Consider the following 21007-nt stretch of genomic DNA (forward strand, 5'->3'; position numbering starts at 1 on the left):
CTTTGGCAGCTACACTTTAAAAGCTAGAAAAAAATGTTAACTGAAATGTGTTGTTTTCGTCAATACCTGTCGATTGACCTAAAAAAAGTTTGACAAGCCCACTCTAAAGCCCACTCTAAAGCCCACAAGCCGCCCAAAACTTCGGCGTCCGCAGTGTTCATGCTAGAAAAAATTTGTTAACTATATTGTATTGGTATCGTCAATACCTATCGATTGATCTAAAAAAAAATTTGCCACACCCACTTTACCATACCGCCCACATAACCATATATTGTAGTCCCGATTAGGTGGCGCTTTACAATCTCTTTGCTGCTTGTATACCTCAATCTCCCTTTTGATCCCTTAAGTTGAATAACGAGTACCTGGCTATAGCGTTCTTCCTTGTTTTAGTTTTACAAACTAAGAATATTGAACTGATAAACAAGAACAAAGCTAGCATAATTAGGTTAATACTATTTCAAACATAACAAATAAAATAAAGTGCGTTTAAATTGTAAAATGAAATATTGAAATATCAATACGCAATCGAGTAATAATAACATGGTCATTATTTTTATATTTGTACCTACACATAATTTGCCATTTAAAAAATATTTTTAGAATATAGATTGAGCTCTAGATCCCAAAAAAAATTATAAGAAATGTTACTGTAAAGCCGTTTTCAGATCAAGTAACATTTTTCATTTTTGTCAATATTTCTAGAATTGTCGAAACATATTGCAATCATGCATACAGCAATATCAATAGATGGAGAAAGTGAAGAGACCACAAAATGCAATCGCAGTCTAGGACTAACAATCATTATTATTCTTAGTTGGTTCTTCATAACCTTTAATATGTATTGGGACCGGATTAAGGATAATAGCTTTGAATATAATAGCATATTAAGCGACAGAGACTCTGTATTATTTGTTAATACGACAGGTTGTCGCATACAAGGGACGAAATCTTTTTCGGACACAGCTATTTCTTTCATAAAGCCGTTCAAACCAGTTGTCTGCCCAAGGATACCGCTTTTTAAAGCCGAGACTATTGGAGGTAGGAATTATTTAATCCTAAACATCTCAGAATCTGAACTTTTTTCATTTTCTCGTGTGAAGCGTCGGAGACATGTTTCCTGTGTGTATCGGGAATTCATTAGAGTTCACGACTTTCTAAACAAGTACGTATCCTTGCAGTTTTTCATACTAAAAGACCAGTTTAGCTACCTTGTGGGAGCCGGCCAGCAGAACATTCGCATCTGGTGTTGGGTTGACTTTGCCAGGATAATATTTAGTGACGTTCTGTTTTTTCTACCCCCTCCTGCAATGCAGTCGAACACATCGACATCTAACGAACGCCTTTCAGTCATGATTCTGGGCCTTGATTCAATATCCCACATGCACTATTACCGACACTTTCACAAAGTGTCGCACTTTATGGAACATTTACCCCATACCGAGTTTTGGGGCTACAATCGTGTGGGTCGTAACTCGTACCCCAATCTGATCCCTTTGCTAAGCGGTCAACACTTCTCAGAACTTGAAAATTCTTGTTATGCTGGAAAGCCAAGTTTTGACAAATGTCACTTCCTGTGGGATGATTTCAAAGCGGCTGGTTACTCAACTGTATTTAGTGAGGATAACGAAAGCATTGGCACATTCACACACACAAAAAAGGGTTTTTGTAAGCAGCCTACCGATTACTATTTGCGTCCAGTAATGGTCGAGATCGATTTATTCACAACTTATAATACCGATCATAGCCTTGAGTGCTCCGGCCATCGACTCTATCAGGTTATATACTATGACTTTATATATAAGATAATGGCGCATTTGAAACGAAGTCCTTTCTTCTCATTTCTTTGGCACACCCAGGGAATCCACGATCATTTCAATTATGCCAAGCTGATAGACGAAGACTACTTAAGTATAATACAGCACTTGAAGATGCTGGGTATTATGAATCACACATTTATTCTTGTATTGGCCGATCATGGATTCAGAATGGAGGGATTTCCGAATACTGACCAAGGCCAAAAAGAGATTTCGCAACCTCTTCTTATTGCCATATATCCGGAATGGCTTCCAAAGAGCTTCCCTCTTGCTATTTCCAATCTTGAACAGAACGCTCGGAGTCTGATCACGACATATGATTTGTACGAAACTCTCAAGGATTTAATTAATCTTAATGACCTGACCGACATAAACGTGATAAAACGAACGCAAAATTTGTCCAACAGTCGTGGAATTAGTCTTTTTCTACCGATTCCAGAGAGCAGAGATTGTCACAGCGCAGCGATATCGCATCATTACTGCCTCTGTGAGGAACTCTTCCCGATTTCCACCTATGAAAGTGCTGTTCAAGAGGCTGCTCAATTTGTAGTTGTCAAGATTAACGAGCTCATCAAGTCGTATCCCCAGTGTCAACGCCTGGAGCTCAAAAAAGTTCGCGCTGCGTTTGGCTCGAACGACGAAGCTGGTCGAAAAAAAGAGATGTCTCAGATTATGGTCCGGTTGGAGACGACCCCTGGGGACGGCCACTTTGACGCCACCATTCTGAGGACGTCACTTAAACTGGCTGGTGAGAGGTCTCTGATATTGGGTGGTCCCGTGACGAGGACCAACAAATATGGGCACCAGTCCTTCTGCATACAAAATCACCAAATCGAAATGTATTGCTGTTGCGTATAATAAACTGGAGGCAAAGAATTGTATAAAATTGGGGTAGAGCTAGATGCCCTGAAACTTAAAAACTTGAGCTGCTTTTTATACCCGTTACTCGTAGAGTATTCTTTTTATTCTTTTGGATAAATTAGACATGTCGTAAGGTATGTAACAGGTAAAAGGCAGTCTTTCCGACCCTATAAAGAATATATTCTTGATCAGGATCACTAGCCGAGTCGATCTAGCCATATCCGTATGAACTCTGAGATATCGAAAACTAAAAGAGATAGGATATTGGTATAAAGCATTCAGATTCTTAGGATTTTTGCGCAGCTCAAATTTTTATCGGAGTACCACGCCCACTCTAAAACTAGTCTAGCACCCACATCTTTGAAGATTTTGTTAAGTTGTAAATAGGTTCTTATTAATAAGTTATAAGCAATATATATATATAGCTGTGTAATGGGTAACTTACTGGATTTTTTTTAAATAGTCATGGTAAACCAGAGAAACCCATTTTCAAACCTAACAAAACCATATAAACTTACTTAAAGGTCTTAAGACACTTGCTTGAAGTCATTTTATGCGCCTAAAGGTCATGAGTAGCTCGTATAGTTTGTTAAAATTGTATTTTGTAAAATATCCCATAACATCATTACCATATGTTAAAAAAGCTACAGTCAATGTGAAAAGTTCTTAAGATATCCATTACCAACGATCGAAGTCATTTCAAACTGGATCTGGTTGAAAAGAATTTGTAATTTTAACAGATTAAAGATGTGAAATTTTTCTTAAAGTGTAGAAATCATCAAATAAAATGCTATCAGTGTGTCATGCATAGTCAAGGACGAGCCGGAGCACAAAACGCACAATGAACTCATCGCTGGGACTCTGGTTCTCGGGTTGTCCTCGGATCGGATCGGGATAATAAGGGGGGCTGGAAGTGTTGGAGCGCACAAGTTGCCATTATGGCCATGATTTCCACACCGTCTTGAAACAGACCACCTCTCTCGGTTGGCAGACAGCTATATCTGGGTTTTTTCTTGGCTTCACTCGCTATGTTCGTGCTCACAAAGGTGAGAGGTGTCAGCGAAAATCGCATAAAGGGAAGGCAAATTGGAGCCTTTGTTGCTGCTGCTGTTGTTATTGTTCCATCATCCTGTTGAGCGCAGGACAGCAACAGGAGGCTGCCATTTGTATACAATTTTGGCACTTGCCTCTATCTTACCCTCTGTTGCCTGTTTGACTCTTGAAATTTTGATGTGTTGCATAAATTATTCGTATAAAGTGCCCTCGCAAATCGAATAAATTAAAGCCAATTTAAAAGGGGCAAGAGCGACAGCCACTTAAAAGGATAACACTTACGGAGGAGCGTCCAGCTGCACACTGTGAGAAGCGAAGAGAGAGGCTAGGTGCAAAGCCAATTGCCTGCTTTTGGGCTTAAATGAAAAAGGTTGCGTCAAGGGCATGGAAATAACCTTTTAATTTAAAGGGCAGATAAAACTATTAGGTTTGACTTCCTTTAGGTCCTAAAAATCTCTTTTTTGTCATTGGAAAATAGGTACACCAATAAAATAGTAATAATAAGCAAATATTGTTACATACATTTTACACTATTGAGTATCGATTTGGCGTCGATAGAATGAGTATTCAATTAATAATTTCCAAAGTATTATATTAAAACTTTGATTGTATGTAATTGGTTTAAAAATAATACTTGAAGTCCAAATTCAAAACTCTTTAATATAGAAAGGAAACTGTAGAGTATAGTCTTTATATTATTTAGTATTCAATCTGTTTTTTTGTTGGGTGTGGTTCTACTATACTACCTAGACTAATTCTATAAATGAAAAGCTCCAGCGTGTTGCACTAAGAAATCGAATAAATAAATTAATTAATAACTATCCATTTGAGTATTTCATATGACAACTTTGTTTTTTTGAACTGAAATCATGAATAGCATTTTCATTCAAAGACATGTGTAGCTTGTTAATACACTTTAACAATTTATATAAAAATGGGCCATTCTTGTTCTATTTACCATTTTCACTTATAAAGAGAACATCGTACAATGCATCTATTAACTATTTAAGCCGAACATCTTGCAATTTATATAATAAATATCCCTTTCAGAATATCCCTTTAAGTTTGTTAGCCGACAACCAAACAAACGTTCTTCCACATATTATTCCCAAAAACCGAGCAAATTGCCCCCAGAAGTCCGTTTTCAGGCAAACCGAATCTCGGGTAAATTTAATTATTCCTGAAACACCTGGCATCTGAAAAGCCCCCACGTGAGACTGCAAAAACATGTCTGACTGCAGTTTGAATAATTGCCAATTTTACACACTCTGAAACTTTTGTTTTGTCCGACAGCCAAGAAAATGAAAAAAACAAAATGTTACAATTGTTGTAACATTTTCAGCAACACCTTTCCAGCGAGTAAAACAAAAACATGCCCAGGAGGCAATAAATTATACAACTATCCAAAAAAAATGGCAAAATAGATTGATGACGGTATACGGACGAGTGCGGAACAAAATGGCAGAGCGGATGATGAATGAGCCCGTGACCCATAAGCACATCATTCCCGTTATTCGTTCTGTCGCAGTGTGTTACCTTTGCAGGTGAAACCGGCTGTCAGCCATTGCGAAATGTTGTTTACCATAAGCGTTCTGTCTCGGCCATATTGCTCAGAGTTGTACTGAGGATAAGGATAAGAAGTAAACACATATGTATACACAGTGACAACGATTATTAATTGAATAAGTAGGGGAGTGTAGGGTGTACTGACGAACGATTCGTTTTTTGAATGTCACTTTTCCGAAATTTAATATTTTTCAAACGTTTAACGGCAGAAAGTTGCTGACATCTATTGAGCATATTTCTGTAAAAGTTCGATGGTAAAATTCTAGCGGAGTTAAATACTTCAGCGCTTGGTGTAAACATATATTTTTTTATATTTACAAGTTGTAGGGTAAGGTGACGAACTGATAAATACACACTAAAAATCTATGCAGATGTGAAAATTATTTATTTTTTCTTTAATAAAAGGTGAAAATGAATATAACGGAGTACATCTTTAACTATACACTTACAAGAGGTGTTCACTTTAGTTCTGGATTAAAATAAATAAAATTTAGTTGATCAATTTCTAGTTCACAAAAATCCACAAGAAAATAATATATTTTTGACAAATATTTTTTTACAGAAACTAATACCGATATATACAAATACCAAAAAAATTAGATCTCATACTCTACAAAATGTCACCATACGCTACTGTTTGAAATATGATTGTGCCACATTCATAAGGCGCAAAAGAAAAAATCACACAGTACCAAGAACCGTTGCTAAAGATCTTATTAATACTTATATATATTTATCTGACTTGGTTTTCCACCAATCTTTATTCTAGCACTGCTGAAACACATAAATTGAATGGATTTTTTTAATTTTTGCTCCACGTTTTGATTCAAAACAAGGAAGAACGCTATAGTCGAGTACCTCGACTATCAGATACCCGTTACTCAGCTAAATGGAGATATGCAAGCAGCAAAGCGAGATTAAAATGCGCCACCTACCGGCGGTATACAGATTTAAGCGTTATGGGCGTTAGAGTGGGCGTGGCCAATTTTTTTTTGGATCAATCGATAGGTATCGACGAGACCAATACATTTCAGTTACAATTTTTTATCTAGCATGAAAATTGTGGGCGTCACAGGTTTTTGCGGTTTGTGGGCGTTAAAGTGGGCGTGGCAAACTTTTTTTGAGTCAATCGATAGGTAATGACGAGACGAATACATTTCAGTTAAAATTTTTTATCTAGCATAAAAATTGTGGGCGTCACAGGTTTTCGCGGTTTGTGGGCGTTAAAGTGGGCGTGGCAAACTTTTTTTTAGGTCAATCGACAGGTATTGATGAGAACATTACATTTCAGTTAAAATTTTTATTCTAGCATCAAAACTGTAGGAGCCACAGTTTTGGGCGGTTTGTGGGCGTTAGAGTGGGCGTGGCAGTCTACTGAAACAAACTTGCGCTGCGTAAGAAGCTCAGGAATCTGCACGCCAAATCTCAATAGCCTAGCTCTCATAGTTTCCGAGATCTCAGCGTTCATCCGGACAGACGGACAGACGGACAGACGGACAGACGGACAGACGGACATGGCTAGATCGACTCGGCTAGTGATCCTGATCAAGAATATATATACTTTATGGGGTCGGAAACGCTTCCTTCTGCCTGTTACATACTTTCCGACGAATCTAGTATACCCTTTTACTCTACGAGTAACGGGTATAATTATCTCACGAACCACTTACGCGAACACTTATATTAATTATTATTGTGATATATAAAATTATTTGTACTACAATTATTTTGAATTTTTGTCGTGACGTCACTTCTGAGATTTGACGAGTTCGTTACCTAACCCTCCTTAAAGTATTTTCAACAATGTTGTAATACAGCGAAACCCAAAAAAACGGGTATAAATACATAAAAAAGATTTTTTTATGTACTTCAAATGTTGTCTCTTAATCTTTTATCACATTTAAAGTCTATTTTTAAGTTTTACTGTTACACCCTGAATTGATTGTATTGCTATTGTATCAAGCTCGATATCAAAGACTTTGAGTACTGGATAAATTATGCTAGTAATTATACCCGTTACTCGTAGAGTAAAAGGGTATACTAGATTCGTCGGAAAGTATGTAACAGGCAGAAGGAAGCGTTTCCGACCCCATAAAGTATATATATTCTTGATCAGGATCACTAGCCGAGTCGATCTAGCCATGTCCGTCTGTCCGTCTGTCCGTCTGTCCGTCTGTCCGTCTGTCCGTATGAACGCTGAGATCTCGGAAACTATGAGAGTTACAATACTGGGATTAGGCACGCAGATTCCTGAGATTCCTGCGCAGCGCAAGTTTGTTTCAGTAGAGTGCCACGCCCACTCTAACGCCCACAAACCGCCCAAAACTGTGGCTCCTACAGTTTTGATGCTAGATAGAAAATTTTAACTGAAATGTAATGTTCTCATCAATACCTATCGATTGACCCAAAAAAAAATTTGCCACGCCCACTTTAACGCCCACAAACCGCAAAACCCTGTGACGCCCACAATTTTCATGCTAGATAAAAAATTTTAACTGAAATGTATTGGTCTCGTCAATACCTATCGATTGATCCAAAAAAAAATTTGCCACGCCCACTTTAACGCCCACAAACCGCAAAACCCTGTGACGCCCACAATTTTCATGCTAGATAAAAAATTTTAACTGAAATGTATTGGTCTCGTCAATACCTATCGATTGATCCAAAAAAAAATTTGCCACGCCCACTCTAACGCCCATAACGCTTAAATCTGTATACCGCCGGTAGGTGGCGCATTTTAATCTCGCTTTGCTGCTTGCATATCTCCATTTAGCTGAGTAACGGGTATCTGATAGTCGAGGTACTCGACTATAGCGTTCTCCCTTGTTTTTTTTAATCGGATGGGGAAAGTAAGCATATACATTTTACCCGCGTATGTACATACATATACTGCCATATCGCAGATCCTTTGTTTCAATTTTACTCCAACCCCACGGAATCAAAAAAGTTTGCCAACTAAAAAAATGCACGTACACGGTTTGCGTTACTTTCTCCCGGATAAAGAAGAGAAAAACTTTCCGAGATGTTGCGCGTACCTTCTATAGTAGCAGCAACAAAAACAAACAGGAAAGGGAAAATAAGCAAACCCTATACATACTAAAACATAAAAATAAAGAAAGTACCACGGAAGTTGCGGTAATCGAATTTAAATAAGTTTACTTTGTAAACAATTCTCGTTTCGCTTTCGCTTCCTCTCCCCTTTTTTCCTTACTGAAAGTCAAACATCAGGGATTCCGTTTCAGCTTTTTTCCCTGATAAGCTAGCTTTACTCTTCCCAAAACAAAAATTTGTATCTTAAAATTGTTAGATATTTAACAAATTGGTATTAACTCAATTGAAGTATGGATAGGATAATTAATTGTATACTTTTATACGGAAAGAAAATAAAGTATTTTTTGTCGTTTCGTTTTTTGTAATTTTGATAGTATTTAAGCTAATTTGAGGAATATTGGACTAAACGGGATAAGTAATGGCAACAAATATGTGTCAAATGTTACTTAGGGGATAAATGGATTTAAGTGCATACACAGAAAATTCTGACGTTCTCATCTGAGATGAAAATGTTCTTGCAAATAGAACGACATTTTTAAGTTGAAAATGTTTTTATTTTGCTCGAATCAAGTTGAATTGGCGGTATTTAGGTACATTTTATATACAAAAAAAAAACAATTAGTTCAGTCCTTAGTGTATACTTATCAAAAAGATGTTAAATAAACTCAATTAAACTTTTCTCCTCTAATTATTTCGTTCTTATATTGATACCAAAATGTACTTACACGATTTTTAAGAACTTATGTTCTCGATTCAAGAACAATATTCTCAATTCAAGAACAATGTTCTTGATAGTTTTCTCTGTGTATGGACTTTTCGTTCACTTTTTCCCTTGAATCTACGGGAGGTACAATTTTGAGGCCATTATTAATCCTGTTTAGTATATTATTCTAAGAATTAAAAATGTTGTAACAATATTTGCTTTAAAAAACTCGTTTCAAAGAGATTTTAACTCGGAACTCAAATATTATGAAAAATTACGAATAATGCCATGTATAGCTACTTTTAACGTACTGTATCCGAAATCCTGTCAGCACTGAAAGCGAAGGGCGGGCGAGTGTTGCAAAAATATTAGCTTTTGACAGTCACCGCCCACACACTCCCACCCTCGCAGGGGTTAGAGCGAGAGGGGAGGTCGAGGAAGAGAGAAGGCCTCTGATGTCCTGCCGCGCATATTAATCATTGTTGTTGGGCTGACACTTTTGCCAAGGCCGAAAGAACAACTGCACCAACAGCTGCGGCTTTTAATGACTGTTTCAAGGCCGCAATAACAATAACAGATGTTTCGAGTTAAGCGCTTTAAGTTTCCAGAAAGTGCAATGCAGTGGGATAACAATGGAAAAGCCTTCCTATCGTGATTAACACGTTTAATTGCACATGCATAATTCATGTGCACGCATTTCCCACCCACACAAATGAAATTGTCCACATTTCAGAATTTATTTAATTAAAAGTTCATTTTTAATTAACAAATCAAAGGCAATTGTTGAAGGGAATATTTATTATATGTTCTGAAAAATATGGGCATTACAGGAAGTAAATTTAAAATAATTACATTTAATGAATTTTATTAAAAAATTTTAACTGAAATAATACTTCATATTTCAATATTGTTTAAAGACTTTAGTACAACATGTTTGCTTTCATCGATTTTAAGAGCTACACCTGAGTAGCACTCTGTGGCAATAACCGCTCGACAAGAATTGAGCATAATAATGTTGGAAATTGCAAAAATATTTATGTAAATCACTGAGAATGCAATCAAACGAAACACGGCGTTGGCTGGGAAATCAACAATGGAAATGCATTTCCCATTGGGAAATCGAAATGGCGGCAGGCCGAAAATGAGAGCCACAACCTTCGCGCCATAAATAATTAAAGTTGGGAAATTTGTGCACTGTAATCAGCAATTACGAGCAGTGAAGTGACACGTCCAATTCGTTTTCGTGCGAAATACAGTTTTTAATTACTTTGTGCGTACTTTCATTTAATTTCCGCCACCAATTATTGAAACACATTTTGCCCATGCCCGTGCTAATGCACTGCTCTTTTCATTTGAAGGATTGTCGGATGCCCTGGCCAAGGGACTGCTCACCGATGACTTTGTAACCGGGGCCCGCATTTTGGCCCTGAATCTGACGAATGGAGCGGTGCAGTCGTACGTGTGGTGGGTCAAGGGGGCCCAGTCGGAAACGCAGCGTTACGACGAGGACGGGCTGCAGATTGGCAAGAAGCCCGCAGGCAGCTATCCCTGGTACGTGCCAAAAATCAGTGTTGCCGGAAAGTTATATTGGAGTTACAAAGTGAAATTCTTTTCGAAAAATGTAAATTATACATTTTATGTGAGTTTTTGATTAGTACAAAAATATTTTTATATTCAAAGTATATCCTAAACATTAAATACTGTAGTATTTTAAAATCTTTGTGCATACTTTTTAGGCACCAGGCTAATATACTAAGTAAATGTCAATATTGTACTTATGTTCGAAAGTTGGGAACATACCATAACGACTGGTTTCATTCTTCCTAAGCGTCCGTGATGCATTTCTTTTATTAAATATTTCTTACAAAATGTTTTTTCCCTTAGAACATAAAACTATAGAATCATAGAAAATCCATTTACAGATTCCATTTATTTGTCTTAAAAAAACAATTTATAGTTAAATAATTTATTATAATTAGCTCTTAGGTTGAGGCTCATCTTGGAACACACGTTATAATTTGAAAGCCCAATAAGCGTAATCGCACGTTTTATAAAGCCATGCCAATCTTAGGTCGGATAGGATTTTTCTCAACGTTGTAGTTATATTTTCTTTAAATTTATTACTGAATTTAGTAGAAAAGTATTTCGCCAAATCAAGGTTAGCCATCGGACTAGAGTTTATGATAAGATGTATGTTAAATAATATTTCCCCAAACTTAGGTTGGATAGGATTTTTTTCTTAACGTTGTAGTTATATTTTCTATAAATTTATTACTGAATTTAGTAGAAAAGTATTTTTCCAAATCAAGGTAAACCATCGGACTAGAGTTCATGATAAGATGTATGTTAAATTATATTTCGCAAAACTTCGCTTAGAATTGTGACAGCACTATATCGACCCCGCTTGAATTCATTTAAAATACCCTCCACAGGTTCGACGACGAGACCTCGACACCCACGCTGCGTTCCCCGAAATTCGCCCCCAGTCCGCCCAACAACTATTACAAGGGCTGGTGGACCTTCCCCTACTTCTCGTGCTCCCTCAGCCGCTGGCTGGTGTCCTACAGCATCGCAATCCCGCCGATTGGGCGCCACGGGCTAAGGGGTTTCATCAGCATCGACATCGACGTGTCCACGCTGCGGGTCAACCAGTGCGAGGCGGAGCCCTATCAATTCGGGAGTCGCCGCCAGAAAATGCAGCAGCTGCAGCAACAACATCGCCTCACGGCACGGAGATCCCCGTTTTTGGGCGGCAGGATGGGGCTCATTGATGAGGGAACCATCAACGATCTGCAGGCGTTCCACAGCTCCCACAAGTGTCATCGCACCTCCATGGTGGTGAGTACATAGAAGCTCCATAAAGGGTTCCAGAAAATATGCATGAGGTATTTTTAATTTAGCTGATAAATAAGAAACAAATAAAATTGTAATATATTTTATTGGTTCAAAGTAACACATACGAAGCAGGCTTAAGTCCGAGTTACCCGTGCCTTTAGTTTTGTCTAGTTTATTCACTCAGATTCAGTAAAGAACGCAGCACACAATTTGTAATTCAAGGTAAATATTTGTTGTACAGTTTTTGATAAATTGCAGAGCGAAGACTCAGTTAGTTTCGCCTTGTGGTTGCACTTTCTAACAGAAATATAAAATTCAGCCAACAAATATACAAACAGAAGACCAAGTGAATTAATCAGAAGAATGAATAATGAAAAGGGTGAACTCTCTGATGTAAAAACGCAGAAGAATCCGACCAAACAGCTCCGTAAACCCGTAAAACGGCTCAATGCTGAAGCTCGCGGGGTGGTGACCCCTGAAAATTCACCCACAAAACTAGGTAACCCATCGACTGCCCCGGCTGTGGTAAGTCGCCGCACCCTTAGCCGTCAAAGTAGTATGGCATACAAGAATTTCTTAGGAAAATTCAGGAGATCCAACCCCGGAAGACTAACCGCTGAGGCCTCCTCTATTTGGCGCAAAATGAGCCATCACGAAAAAGAACAATTTCGAGCGGGCAGCACTGGTCGACATAAAAGGAGTCAAGGGACTTCTACTTCTCTAGATAATCCGGTTGCTGAGGAAGTGCCACCTTTAGAAATAGTTAATGATATTGAGTCAGAGAGGCAAATTCATAACGACGAACTTCAAGAAACAACAGTTAGCAATAGACGCTCATGGCTGAGTTTTAATTGCGTTTCTAAGGCTCTAAGTAAGGCAAGAAATTTATTTTCTTAAATATTAGTTTTCCAAATTGTTAATGTTCAATGTAAAAAAGTAATAAAAATAAATTATATTTGTGTTAAAACATCTTTAAATTCCAAATAGTTGGCTATGAAATAAAAGTAAAAGAGAGCAACAACACTTATAACATCAAATTTTGACTGAGACATATACTCGCTAGTAACGACTATGGAATAATCTCCATAATCTGCTTTTTTAAACAATTTTTATTTATTTCAGTAACTATGCGCGTATCCGCGGGGGGCGGGTATAGGGGATATATCCCTCGGGTTAAAAATGTAATATAGATTTTGTTTTAGTTTGTTTTATTTCTACCCTACACATTTTTTTAAAACCCACTACATTACAGTAATCTAAATTGTTAATCTGTTTTTATAGCTAAAGCCCGATACTTACCACAATCAAAAAGGCAACGAAATTAAAATTTTCAAATAAGAATGATAGACGGATTATTTCATAAAACAAATTTTGTATAAATATTTTTATTTCGTTGCTTCTTTGGTTCACGAGAGTATCAACCTTAATGTAATGTTTTTGGAAGGGAAAACGACTTAGGTATATAGAATATTGATCCATAAACAGTCTATATATTCTCAAACATTACGTTTAAGTTCGCCCATGCTAAGAAGCTCACCTAAGATAATTTTTATTTTTCTGAGTGCATGTTGCAACTGCAATTGATTTGCAACTATTTAAGCCAAGTGCTTTTCTTTTCCCCCTGGCAGTGTGACTACCGCCAGCCGAGTGCGGAGACCCCGACAATAAGCGGCGGAAAACTGCTGACCACGCTGACCGGGAGCAGCAGCTGGGCCCGGGGATCCTACCAGTGCCTGTGCCGGGCGGGATTCTACTCGCTGCGGCATCCGGACGGATTCAACGGCACCATCATGGAGATTGCCTGGCAGGAGCAGCAGGACAATATAAGCAATTACTACACGGAGGTCTTCAAGTGTTTGCCCTGCGCCCCCGGCTGTGACACGTGCACGGGTCCGGAGCCATGTCTGGCCAACTACCACTGGCCATTCAGGTTGGTATCCGTATCCGTGATTGTTTGCCAGTGATGGGAGAGGTGATACCACCCTTACAAGGTTTATGGCAAGGAAAAGTAGCCAACAGTGCTAGAGAGGGTTTCCTTTCAGTTAGTAAATAAAGATGGAATGCTATGCAGTTGGTTTTTTTAAAGAGGTTTTTATAATAATATTTTCCAAATTCCATCTGGCAGTTTTTTATCCATACAGAATTTATAAGGGAAGATACTTACCCATACTTACCCATAACCAAGTCCTAGCAACGAAGTCAATAGAATGAACTATACTGGAACTTTTAAGAAACAGTGCCATATACATATGAGATTTTATTTAAAGAGATCTTACAGCTTTAACCGCCTAAAGAGGCTACTTATTTTACAAATAATTGCATTTAGCATATTTTACTTTTAAACACTTTACAGCTTAGATTGGTTTTAATTTAGCTTGCAGTAAAGCATTAGATAATATTCAAACACAATTTATGAATTCATCAGGTATTTCAAACCACACAAAAGGCATTTCTGCAATCCAGCATCCCAAACAAGAATAAGGGGAGGGAGGATATAACCACTTTCCACCACTGGTACTTGTTTAGTAACGTAAAAGCTAAGCATCTGTCCTGTATTTTAGAATATCCCTGTTGACCATATCGATTGGCTGTGCCTGTGGCACCTTTGTACTCGCCGGCTATCTCTTCCGGCATCGTCGCGTCAAGGTCTTCAAGGTGGCCAGCCCCATCTTCCTGATGATCACGCTCATCGGCTGCGCCATCATGTATCTGGAGGTAAGTAGTACTTGGGTCATTTGGGGCGACACTCTTAACCCATTAAAGCGGCTGAAAGCCAAAAACACACAAAGGCCATTTGAAAACAATGTTGATAATGCGACAAAAGGCCCTAACGTGGTCGGCGAGGGCTCATTCATAATTAACCCACATGTGAGCCCGTTTTGGTTCTTATCCCACTCCCATTTCTGGATGTAAAGGGATCTGCGAACAAACCACAACATAAAAGCACCACTTATGGGTTTTTAAATGCGGCTTTTAAGCACTTACTTGTCGAAAGGGTATGGAGGTTTAGGTACTCCATTTGTACCAAAATATGATTTTTTTTCAATTTTTTTAAACCTGCTAGAAGTTTAAATTAAGAATAGAAATAGTTAAAACCATCGTAAAAGAATATATATATTTATTTATACTTAAATCAATAAACAATTATAAAAAACCAATTTGCATTTCTTAAAAAAAACATTATAATTTTTTCATATTTCTGATACCATTTAGACTTTAAGAAACAATTTTGTTTAGATTGTTGGTTTTTGTTTTCTTTGTTTTTAATAGTATCAAATGTAAGGTGTAAATTAAATTAAAGTTATATTTAAAAAAACGAATTTCAATAAAAAAGGGTACGACCTCAAAAGGGTGTTGCATGTTCACCTAATTCGCCTTTCTCTGGTTGGCAATTATGCTGTCAGCATTAGCCAACAATGGTATAATACCCAGTGGACACATAAAACCACCGCCCTTCCTAAAAGAGCACACACACAATAACAGAACAACATAAAAGAGGGAACTAAAAGAGTATAGTTGTACTCGATTTTCTAATCAAACAAATAAAAATTCTAAAAAACCATTTTATGTTGATAGAAAATAATTATGAGCAAGAAATCATTGAAGAATCCAGTTGCAAATTCAAAAGATGAAAATTCGCAGGATGAAGATGAGGAGGAGTTGCAGACGGCGATTAAGGAAATGGTCAAGACTCCCGATATAGAAGAAAACCCGGGGACGAGTAGTCAACGTTCCGACGTGCAGGACACTTCTCGGGATCGGGATGAACACAAACTATTTCCTAAGGTAAAGAAACAAAATAAAGTGGAACAAGGATCGCAAACAGGTGAAACCTGTGAAAAACCTAAGACATCGAAAGCTAAGCACAAAAAATTGGAGAGCGAAGACAGTTGGTCTACCCTTCTTATACAAAGGTTTACCTTGACAAAAAACGCTAAAACTACTGGGGTAGTGCCGCCCGAAAATAGCCAAACTAAAACGGATACAAGAGACGAGGCACAACCTTCTAACAAAGAGCCATTAAAAGATGTCAAGGAAAAGAGGAAGGAAAAAATAAAATCTTCTACAGAAACCTCAAACGAAAGTCTAATACGAACAGATCATTACGAAAATCAGTTAAGTGTTGATAGATCGGAAGAAAAATCTTCGGAGTTTCTTGAAAAATTGCGAAAAATAGAGGAGGCCTCGAAACCCAAAACTTGGAGGAGACCAACACCGATTGTAATAAAACCTAAAGAGGTTTCTTCTACCACTAAAAAGAAAGACGACGAAGTGGAGGCAAAACTACCTACTAATACTGAAAAGCATAGGTATATTAATATTTTGAAGGTTCCATTACATCGTAATTTAAATTATGCTACACAAGATGAATCGAAGCCGACGACCAATCAGCTACCTGGAGAGAAAGATACTTCGGCATCCGACCCTCAGACAGAATCTCCAGAAAAAGTACAAGCAAATTCTGAGGAAACTTCAGACCAAAAACCTGAAGAGATACTAGCAGAAAATCAAGAGGAAAAAACTGCAAAAATTTCGCCTGTCACAAATAGTCGAAATTCAGATTCGCGAAGAACGCTGACAATAACAGGTCACTCGCATATTACCACAAAATTGGACAAACACTGTCATTTTAAGGAGCGGGACACTGGAGTGGATAAGGACGCCAGACGAAAATTAATAATCGCTTGCATTCTGTGCTCGGTGTTCATGATTATCGAGGTTGTTGGTGGAATTATTTCCAACAGTCTGGCCATTGCCACAGATGCCGCCCATCTGCTAACGGACCTGTCCTCATTCCTCATCTCACTCTTTGCATTACATCTGGCTGGAAGACCCGCGTCTGAAAGACTTAACTTCGGATGGTATCGGGCAGAGGTCATCGGGGCCATGATATCCATATTCTTCATCTGGGTAATAACAGGTGAACGGTAAATATTCGCCCTTGGGAGACAACGTACTCCCAACTTTTTACCTAAGTAAGGTCTTTTGTAGAATCCAATATTAGGCCAAAAATATTTAGGAGCGTTTTCTCGTCCTTATGTTAAACTAAAATCAGGTTTTATACTCAACATTTTTATAGGTTTTTTTATGTGAAAGCTTACTTTTTTTTATTTACCACGAGGATTGAAAAAAAAAAACCTTAAAATGGTTTGACCAATTTGCCTTGAAACGATTTTATTCATATTTTTATTAAATTCCTAATTTAAAAATTGTACTTTCATCTTCCAAATACTAATTCCGAATAGGAATATATCTTTAAATATAATTTTAAACAGTTTATTTTTTTTTAGCTACCTAGTACTTCTTTTCAAAACGAACCAAATTACCCCAATGCAAAAAAATTAGATTTAATTCTGACTTTTAAAATTAAACCCGTCGCAGGCATCCTTGTGTATATGGCCATTATGCGGTGGGTAAACCAAGAATTCGAGTTGGACGCCATGATAATGCTGATCACGTCGGCGCTGGCCATAGTATTTAACTTGATAATGGCCGTGCAATTGCATTTGGACAACCCGCACTTTACTCCGGGCAAGTTCAAAAGGTCAAAAGTCGTAGGATCGGATCAAGAGAACAAGGTTGACTTGGGGTCCCAAAAGGAACCTATGTCGATGGTGGGAAGGTCAGTGTCCACCCAGTTCCATGTAAAGGAAAAACAGAACATCAATGTGCGGGCGGCTATGATTCATGTGATTGGGGATCTCATACAGAGCATTGGGGTTTTTGTGGCCGCTTTGATTATATTTTTTCTGCCGGATTGGGGCTTCATGGACTCGGTTTGCACGTTTCTCTTCTCGGTTCTGGTTATTGTGGTTACAATCAAAATTTTAAAAGACGTTCTAATGGTTCTGATGGAGGCCACACCGGATTTCCTGGATTATGAGGAGGTCAAGCGGACATTTCTCTCCATTCCGGGTGTCGAGCACGTCCATAACCTGAGGATTTGGGCCCTGTCCGTTAATAAGGTGGCATTGTCCGCCCACCTGGCCATTTCCAAGGATGCAGATCCTCAGCTGATCCTTGAGGAGGCCACCAAGCTGATCCACAAGCGGTTCGGATTTTTTGAGAGCACCATTCAGATCGAGGAGTATTCGCCGGATATGGAGAACTGTGAGCAGTGCTTGAGTCCTCCGGATAAAAATGAAAGGCGGAAGTCCGCGGACTTGGAAAAGGGCATGGCGGATGGGGACCAAAAAAAGATGCAGATGCAGCAGCAGCAGCCCACTGATCCAGAAAACGGATAAAAGAAGAGGCGGTATACTCCATTTAAAGGAATCTTTTCGTGTTTAGCTCTTGTAAAAAATATTGTATATGATAATGATAAGAAATTATATTGTGTACCAAATATTATACAAATATTGATTCTAATTTATATGAAATTTAATATTTCCTACATTTTCGTTGACTTATTCATTTTATTTAGGGTCTCAGAAGGGAAAATATTTAAATTTAGTGATTTGAGAAGTTGCATACATTTTTCTTTATAGATGGTTGCCATATTTCCCTATTTGGATACAACCTGGTGTATCGCCACCAAATGGACGCGGCACATGGGCTTTTGCATCACCTACACTTCGCTGCTCATGAAAACTTGGCGGTAAAACCAACATCAAGAAAACAAATCAATTGCAAGCTATAAAGTTTTTAAACATTATTTCATAGAGTTTCTCTGACTTATCGCGTAAAGTCGGCCCACAAAATAAAGCTGAATGACCAGCAACTATTGCAGTGGATGGTCCCCATTCTGTTGGTTATGCTGATCTATTTGGGAACTTGGACCATTTCGGCAACGCCAAATGCTGAGGTGGTAAGTATTAATGATGGTTCATTTTTTGGAACATTTTTCTAACGCTTTCCATATTTTCATGCTATTTCCAAGATCTTGGACCAGAGTCATTTAAAATTCAAGCAGTGCTCGTACAATTGGTGGGATCACAGTTTGGCCATCGGAGAAGTATTCTTCCTGGCCTGGGGAATCCGGGTGTGTTATAATGTGCGGAACGCTGAGAGTCTGTACAACGAGGCGCGGCTCATCTCGTACGCCATATACAACATCGCCCTCGTAAACATCGCCATGGTGGCATTTCAGTAAGTGCATTCTCAAATAGTTATATATTTTATTTATACCACTTACTTTATATTATATTTTATTTATAAAGCAAGCTGTATCTGCAGTGCCTCAGAAATCTCTTACGAACAGATTTTAATTTCGTTTAAAAGAGATTTCTGTGACATCATTAAATATATTATATTTTTGTTGGGGATTATTAACAATAAAACTATCAACCTGAAATTTAACCATTAAACTATTTCCTTTCAACTCAAAACAAGGCTTAAACCTGACAAAACAGCCTGAAATACTACCACACCGAACAAGCTTGTTTACTTCAAATTATTAATTGTTTTTATTTCTATGCTAGGGTATAGGGTTATTTATTTTCCTTGTAATTTTTAAAATACGACTAGGTAAGTGCTTACTTGAATCCAAAAGGGTATTGCCACCTGATGAAGCTCTTCCCGCATGGAATTGAATTATAAGAGTTGACACATGTTGCGTAATCCAAAATGCCGGGGCACGCGTCGCGTCCATTAGGGGAAATGTAAAGCTGCCCGTCTTACGCGGTCCGCTTTTAATTAAATTCCTTTGCTTTGTGCGCGCTCGTGTTCGCGTAGTAATCCTTTTTGTTGGTCTGCAAGGACTCGCATCTCCCCCATGGTACGGCTTTCCATCTGTCTGTCGCTTTGTTTACATAGACATTCCCGGAAAACCTCCCGGTTTCGAGTTGTCTGCTGGTTTGCTGCGTTCCCCAACTGAAATCCCTTTGATGAAGTCCTTATAATTAATGTAATTTGTTGGGAAACTTGCTATGCCACGCACCTAAACCAATCCTAACTAGGATAGGTTAGTATTGTAGATACAACAATAACTGGTCCCAGAATATTTTACGAAATTCCGGATTGTTAATATATTCACACTTGAATATCTAAGAACTAGGAGTATATATCGCATATTAAATTAATCTTTTAAAGAGAATATTTTTTCCATGATTTTATTTTTGACACATTTTATATTGTATTGTAGAACAAAAGTAATCGAATTTTAGATTATTGTTTAATAAATATGTCTATTTTGCCCCTACAGCGTAATGCTCTTTCCAAATGCCGGACCCGATTACAAATACATGCTGGGATTTGTGCGTACCCAGCTTTCGACGACCACCACCATTGCCCTGGTATTTGGGCCAAAGATTTTGCGGGTTTTGAAAGGACAGGGAGACAAGTGGGATCAGAAGGCCAAGGTGAGGAGCATAACAGCCTCTTTTTCTCTCAATGGAGTCGGTCTGGTCCCAGAGGAGTCGCCCGATTTGTATCAGGAGAATGAAGAACTTAAGGTAAGAAAATATTTAAGCTGAAGCATATGTATCAAAGTTAATGAAATGACACTCTTCGACAGGAACAAGTCCAAAAGTTGGCCCACCAAATTGAGTTCATGAAGACTGTGCACATGCAGATGAACAACAGGCATCTGAAGCCAAAGCCGGGAGGATATTTTACCATAACGTCAACCTCGTTTCAAGCCCCTTATAGCAAGAACACGGTTTCCACGGCGCAGACGCAAACTGGCAAGGAAGAGTCCAGGTTAGCTATTTAAAACACCTTAATAATTTTCATGGAATCCTATGTGCTCAAACTTTTGTAATGGTACACTTATTTCGAATCGGAATTAAGTATATTTTGGGCGCCATTCTTAGACGTACTTAATAAATTTATATTTTTTATGGGAATGCTGACTAGAAAATGCAATTTAAAACTAAAAAAAAACCTTGCTTAAGAGGAAGAACAAGACTTTTATACAAACAAAGTTTTAAAAATTTTATTTCTTTTCCAGTAGCACGCCAACGAAATTAAAATCGCCCAAGGGCAAAGTCTGACGAGGTCAACGAAGTGTTAAAGATTGCTCAATAGAAGTCGATGGGAGGCAGGGCTCCACCACCCTGGTGGAGGACGCCATTAAATTTAATTTCCACCAATCGGAATCGGAGGACATGATTACCCTGAAGGGAGAGCAGCCAGGATCAGAGGAGGCGGCCTTGATCGCCCAGTTCCGCCGCCTCTTTGCGCC

General features: G+C 38.3%; 3 protein-coding genes and 1 long non-coding RNA gene across 10 annotated transcripts in view; all 4 read left to right on the forward strand.

The window, feature by feature from the left end:
* LOC108019874 (probable G-protein coupled receptor CG31760) overlaps positions 1-21007 on the forward strand; it is a 38202-nt gene extending 17195 nt beyond the window's left edge. The window contains exons 5-14 of one of the 2 annotated variants that reach the window (XM_036815752.3): positions 10407-10599; positions 11481-11886; positions 13512-13813; positions 14445-14598; positions 18372-18481; positions 18547-18691; positions 18764-18972; positions 20027-20276; positions 20339-20523; positions 20774-21007. In XM_036815752.3, coding sequence (XP_036671647.2) covers positions 10407-10599; positions 11481-11886; positions 13512-13813; positions 14445-14598; positions 18372-18481; positions 18547-18691; positions 18764-18972; positions 20027-20276; positions 20339-20523; positions 20774-20816 — 1997 coding nt within the window. In that variant the 3' untranslated portion in view covers positions 20817-21007. The remainder of the gene's footprint in view (positions 1-10406; positions 10600-11480; positions 11887-13511; positions 13814-14444; positions 14599-18371; positions 18482-18546; positions 18692-18763; positions 18973-20026; positions 20277-20338; positions 20524-20773) is intronic. The other variant, XM_036815757.3, reaches the window with a different exon arrangement.
* On the forward strand, positions 674-2712 carry LOC108016905 (uncharacterized). Its single transcript, XM_017084203.3, has one exon. It carries the CDS (start codon positions 726-728, stop codon positions 2670-2672), a length of 1947 nt encoding a protein of 648 aa, XP_016939692.3. The 5' UTR covers positions 674-725; the 3' UTR covers positions 2673-2712.
* On the forward strand, positions 11894-12850 carry LOC139355133 (uncharacterized). 4 transcript variants are annotated; one of them, XR_011605867.1, is made up of 2 exons: positions 11894-12105; positions 12155-12850. It is a non-coding gene; the product is annotated as an uncharacterized lncRNA (long non-coding RNA). The 4 variants fall into 4 exon arrangements; XR_011605866.1 differs by having other exon boundaries at positions 12159-12850; XR_011605864.1 differs by having other exon boundaries at positions 12188-12850.
* ZnT33D (Zinc transporter 33D) lies at positions 15219-18191 on the forward strand. Of its 3 annotated transcripts, none has more exons than XM_017089641.4 (2): positions 15219-16811; positions 17266-17515. In XM_017089641.4, the coding sequence occupies exons 1-2, from the start codon at positions 15469-15471 to the stop codon at positions 17363-17365; spliced, it is 1443 nt and encodes a 480-aa protein (XP_016945130.3). In that variant the 5' UTR covers positions 15219-15468; the 3' UTR covers positions 17366-17515. The 3 variants fall into 3 exon arrangements, with proteins under 3 accessions (XP_016945130.3, XP_016945127.3, XP_070855536.1); XM_017089638.4 differs by having other exon boundaries at positions 15222-16804; positions 17266-18191; XM_070999435.1 differs by having other exon boundaries at positions 16595-16794; positions 17266-18190.

This window comes from Drosophila suzukii, chromosome 2L (genome assembly GCF_043229965.1).
Source record: "Drosophila suzukii chromosome 2L, CBGP_Dsuzu_IsoJpt1.0, whole genome shotgun sequence".
NCBI classification, from domain to species: Eukaryota; Metazoa; Arthropoda; class Insecta; order Diptera; family Drosophilidae; genus Drosophila; species Drosophila suzukii.

Excerpts from the sequence above, each read along its gene's own strand:
- LOC108016905 (XM_017084203.3), top strand. The coding sequence starts at position 726 with ATGCATACAGCAATATCAATAGATGGAGAAAGTGAAGAGACCACAAAA.
- ZnT33D (XM_017089638.4), top strand. The coding sequence starts at position 15,469 with ATGAGCAAGAAATCATTGAAGAATCCAGTTGCAAATTCAAAAGATGAA. Across the intron at positions 16,805-17,265 it reads CTTCATCTGGGTAATAACAG|GCATCCTTGTGTATATGGCC; the intron begins GTGAACGGTAAA and ends AACCCGTCGCAG.